Here is a 4,934-nt window from a genome sequence, read left to right on the forward strand (position 1 = left end):
TCCTCGGTGCTTGCCACTATCGAGTTCCTCAACTTTTTCCACCCAATCATTACCACCCACTCTTGTTGGTCTAACTTTTGCTTCCGATCTGCCAGGTCCTCCCTGTCAGTTGCCAAGTACTGCGCGAAGAAGCTGCCGGCAAAGTGCGCGGTGCTCGCCGTCAATGGCGGCAAGATCGTCTACCGGAGAGAGTCGAATGCCCACTCGGGCAAGGTGTCGGCGGAGGTTCCTGCCTGTGGTGATGATGAGATGTACTGTGTGCTACCGTTCGGTGCCCGTCAGCAGGGTGAAGAAGAGAGTGAGTTGCCTTGTGATGAACCGAGCAAAGATGGCGACGCCGCCGACGAAGAACAACATGATGTTGGTGCAAAGGGCAGTCAGCCAGAGGAAGAACAGCAGCCATCATGTGTGGAACCTGCTGAATTGTCGACGGTTCAGGTTCAGACTGAAGCAGCAGAGCCTTCTGACAAGGACAAAGAGTCAACAATGGGCCAGAAAGATGTGGTCGCTGATCTACCAGGCGAGGGTGCCAGTGTGCTGTACTGCGTGTTGCCGGAGAGGAGTGACCATTCAGTTGCAAGTACTTCGAGTCGGCAAGAAAGTGACTCGACTGAGCCGCCAGCCGAAGGGGATGGAGATCTGTACTGCTTATTGCCCCCAAGAAATGGAAATTCAGGCAGGAGCAGCAGTGAGTCTAAGCGTTCAACTTCGAGTCACAAAGATGATGGGGATCTGTTCTGCCGGCTCTCAAAGAATGGTGGACATTCAGGTGGGAGTTCTGGGGGATCCAAGCGTTCCGTTGGTGTAAGAAGTGTGTTTAGGGCCATCAGGCGGAGCAGTAGTTTCTCCAGTGATATTCCATTGAGCTTTGAAACATCTGCTGATAAGAGAGATGGCTCGGTTTCCATGGGTGCCACCGAACGTTCTTCTTCCGCCGTATCTACGGAACCTGAGGATTTGCAAAAGGAAACACCTACTAGTTCTCCAATGTCTCTGAGAAGGCTGATCGAAGGAAGGTCTGACCGCTGCCGCCTGCGAAGGAGAATCTTCCACCATGAAAGAACCTCATCTTTTGAGTGGGCCAAAGTGTCCATGGTTCAATGGGCGATGAGGCTCCCAAGCCGTTACAGTTCTGTCCACCCGGACAACAAATCCTTAAAATCTGATACAAGTCCGAGGTTGCGTGGTGATTCAGAATGCGATTCCACTTCCACTGCTGAGCCAGAATCTATATTTTCTTTCTCTTTGTATGATGTGGCATGGCCTCCCAGTGAACTGGGATCTCTTCAAGAAGAGTATTCTCCAGTATGTAGGCTGTTTAGTTATGAGGAGCTGAAACTTGCTACATCAAACTTCTCACCAGGTAATTTTATTTGCCATCTACATTGCTTTGTTATATGCTATGTTTGTTTCAGCAAAACTGGAAGCCGATTTTCTTTCGCTAATACAGATATGTTTTCTGCGAAACTGAAGGCTAATCTTCTTTTGCAGATATGTTGATTGGGAAGGGAGGAACTAGCCACGTTTACAAGGCACAGTTATATGATGGCACCTTGTATGCTGCAAAGATTCTGAAACCTTCAGTTGATGCACTTCAGGAGTTTATTACGGAGATTGAGACTGTAACCAACTTGCAAAATGAGAATATTGTCTCACTAAGGGGATTCAGCTTTGACAACTACTTCCTTGTGTTGGTGTACGATTACATGCACCAGGGAAGCTTAGACAAAGCGCTTCATGGTAAGCATCATGATGAAATACGCAAGCTATTCCATCCCCAAACCTCTTGGCAATTAGACTAATATTCTGTAACTGTTCTTCAGGCAAGTGTGAGTATAGCCTTAGCTGGGAAAAGAGAAATAAGATAGCAATTCACATTGCAAAGGCGCTTGAATTTCTGCATCATGGTGGTGTCGCGCATTCTGTGATTCATGGAGATGTTAAATCTGCAAACATCCTCCTCTCAGAGGATTTCGAGGCCCAGGTATAAATATTCAGAGATCTGTTTGCAAGTACCAACAACAAATACTCTGCTTTTCTCTTTTCTGCAGTAACTACTTTTAAAACTTTTAAAATATATATTATATATGCAAGTGCCTTGATGCGTAAGCAGTGACTTGTCAAATTCTGCTCTACTTGTGACATTGTCTCTCTGTTTTTAAAATTTCAGCTGTGCGATTTTGGGTTGGCAAAGAAAGTTTCAGCTTCAACCCCCCACCTAACATGCACTGACATCACAGGAACTTTTGGGTTAGTATCATCTCTGAGCTATGGTTGTTGCCACTTTTCTGTTTTATGAAATGTGAAGTGTCTAAACAAATCACTGCTGCGACAGGTACATGGCACCTGAATATTTTTCGCACGGGAAGGTGAACAAGAAAATCGATGTGTACGCTTTTGGGGTTGTGCTGCTGGAGATAATTTCAGGGAGAAAACCCATTATAACAGGGTGCGCGAAGGGCCAGGAAAGCCTGGTTGGATGGGTGAGCAGAGTACTCCCTCACTCGATTTATACACCTAGCTGGTTCATCGGAACAGTAACATGCTCCGAAAACAAGATAGTAGTTGCACATACATATATAAAAATGGCACTAGGCTGTTGCTGCACTTGCTCTGTTTCTCTTTGTTGACTTCATACTCACTCTTGCGGTGCACAAGTAAGATCTGCTTTCCCTTTTCCTAATTTTTCGCACTTGCTTTCATTTCAGGCAAGGCCACTACTTTCAAGTGGGGAGATCAAGCAGCTGGTGGATTCGGCTCTGGGGAACGACTACGACTGTGATGAGATGGAGAGGATGACGCTCGCTGCCTCGCTGTGCACGAGGACATCTTCCGATTCCAGACCGGAAACACCACTTGTAAGAACGGATGAAAACACCGCCAGTCCTCATGTAAACATCCATTGCTGATGCCACAGAAATCTGACTTCTCTAAACTTTGTGACCCAGGTGCTGAAGCTGCTTGAGGGGGACGACGAGACGGTCCAATGGGCGAGGTCGCAGATGTGCGCGGGCTCCGACGTGTCGGACGAGGAGGCGATGACCCCGCGCTCCAACATGCAGTCCCACCTGAACCTGGCGCTGCTGGGTGTGGATGAGGAGGACACGCTGTCGCGGTGCAGCACGGAGCAGACCGCCGACACCTCCGCGGACGGCGGGTACTGGAGCCGGTCCTCGAGCTTCGACTAGGCGATCGAGCCAGCCGTCGCGTGGTTCCTGTACAGTTGCTGACGATTATTGTCAATTGGTTGGAACGGGTAATTGCTGCAGTGGAGGCATCTCACGTCCGGGGGAGATTCTTTGGTGGGTGCTTGGCTTGGCTTGCTCATGTAGGAAGGTTTCTTGAGTGGGTGCTTGGCTTGGGGTGCTCAGCTCATGTGTGTATATGCAGGGAGAGTGATGTCTGATGGTGTTGCTGTTGCTAATTTGAATTAGGAAGTTGCTTTTGTAGTTTTGTAGTAGCAGTTGTAGATCTATCTATCTAACCTTTGCTGGCCTTGGATGGCAAAGCATTCTACGATTATGGTGAATGAATGTATGGTTTCCTGGTGCATCAAGATTGTAGATTGGATTGTTGCTTTTGTGTTGCTGTCTCCTCGGATGCCATCTTGAACAATCTACCACTATCATTCAGGTACTGTTTTACAGGCTTTACAGGCAAGCAGGAGCCTCTGACAGTGAAGGTACCCATTACCAAATCTGAGTTGATCCTTTCAGATTGTAGGAAAGAAGAGCTTGCTAGTATGAGTTTTTTTTTTTTTTTGCCTCATAATAAGTGGTTGATGTGATGCAGAAGTGGATCGAGCTGTATGTATATGCCACTAGGTCTGGTACTGTACAGCGACATGAGAAACTGTGGCTGCTTGAGTAGTCGCAGGTGTGAGATGTTTGCTAGTATGTGGAGCATGCATTTGGGCATGGGGATGGAATGGAACGGGGACACCAGAGCAGATCTGGTCTGGTTTGTTTAACTGGTGGCAGCGACGCCGCTACAGTCACCGGATCGATCCCACGACGTGTCCTCCTACCCAGCCATGAACACTGACGGCATTGCCGGAGCAGCCGCTGGTGCATGCTCGGCCGGGGTTGATGACCACGCTGCTTTCTGGTCCCGTCCGGCCAGACGTCTGATGCTGCCTGTTGCTCGTGTGTATGTGTGTGTGTCTTGACACTGTTGTTGATTATACCGGAGAAAACCCGCCGGGAGTTGATTGCAATGTATTTCAGTGACTTGATTGTATGAAACTTGCATAGTTGAATTAATAATCTAAAACTAAAAGTAAATATTATATATTGTATTTGATTATTGTGTAGTCGATTTTTTTTAATAAATGGCATAATATAATGGACGGAGGCGAGAGTGGCGCCAGGCCCATATGACGGAGAGATCGCTTCGTCATGAGCTCCATCTATCGGATGAATTCTCCGTGAGGAGGCGCGGTTGCTGCTGCGGCTGGTGTTCCTACGGCGGTACCTGATCTTCCTCGTCGCCAGAGGAGATGATGATCTCTTCCTTGTCGGAGGAGTCATCCCGTGGATGCCGAGGGGCCCGACGGGCAAGGGCGGTGGCCCCATGATCCGCCTGATGAAGAATTCCCGCCGCCTTCACCTGCCGACACAGAGAACCAAAGCTTCGGCACCACCTGAGATGAAGAAGCTAGGGTAGGAGGAGGGGCTAGGAGACGATGCAGTGTGGATGTGTGCATCGCAGGCACACGGCTTAAATAGCCACGACCAGGGCATGCGAAGGGCCGGTCAGCTCGCTTCAATGCGGCGCAGCGGCCGGAGTTGGTTTCTCGGGATGCGAAGTCCACATTGAAACGACGACGCCCGGGAGGTTGCGTCTGTTAGCGCCGCCCTCCCGTCGATCTTGTCGCTTGACATCAATGCCGATAGCTGCATGCTCTGGGCCGACATGAGTGCGGCCCAGCAAGC

General features: G+C 49.1%; 1 protein-coding gene across 1 annotated transcript in view; it reads left to right on the forward strand.

Moving 5' to 3' along the window:
• Window positions 1-3,582, forward strand: part of LOC119312734 — a 5,189-nt gene extending 1,607 nt beyond the window's left edge. The window contains exons 3-9 of the mRNA XM_037588495.1: window positions 96-1,363; window positions 1,492-1,740; window positions 1,824-1,984; window positions 2,171-2,250; window positions 2,336-2,483; window positions 2,709-2,858; window positions 2,949-3,582. Coding sequence (XP_037444392.1) covers window positions 96-1,363; window positions 1,492-1,740; window positions 1,824-1,984; window positions 2,171-2,250; window positions 2,336-2,483; window positions 2,709-2,858; window positions 2,949-3,188 — 2,296 coding nt within the window. The 3' untranslated portion in view covers window positions 3,189-3,582. The remainder of the gene's footprint in view (window positions 1-95; window positions 1,364-1,491; window positions 1,741-1,823; window positions 1,985-2,170; window positions 2,251-2,335; window positions 2,484-2,708; window positions 2,859-2,948) is intronic.
• Window positions 3,583-4,934: the final 1,352 nt, after the last annotated feature.

Source organism: Triticum dicoccoides, chromosome 5B (genome assembly GCF_002162155.2).
Source record: "Triticum dicoccoides isolate Atlit2015 ecotype Zavitan chromosome 5B, WEW_v2.0, whole genome shotgun sequence".
NCBI classification, from domain to species: domain Eukaryota; kingdom Viridiplantae; phylum Streptophyta; class Magnoliopsida; order Poales; family Poaceae; genus Triticum; species Triticum dicoccoides.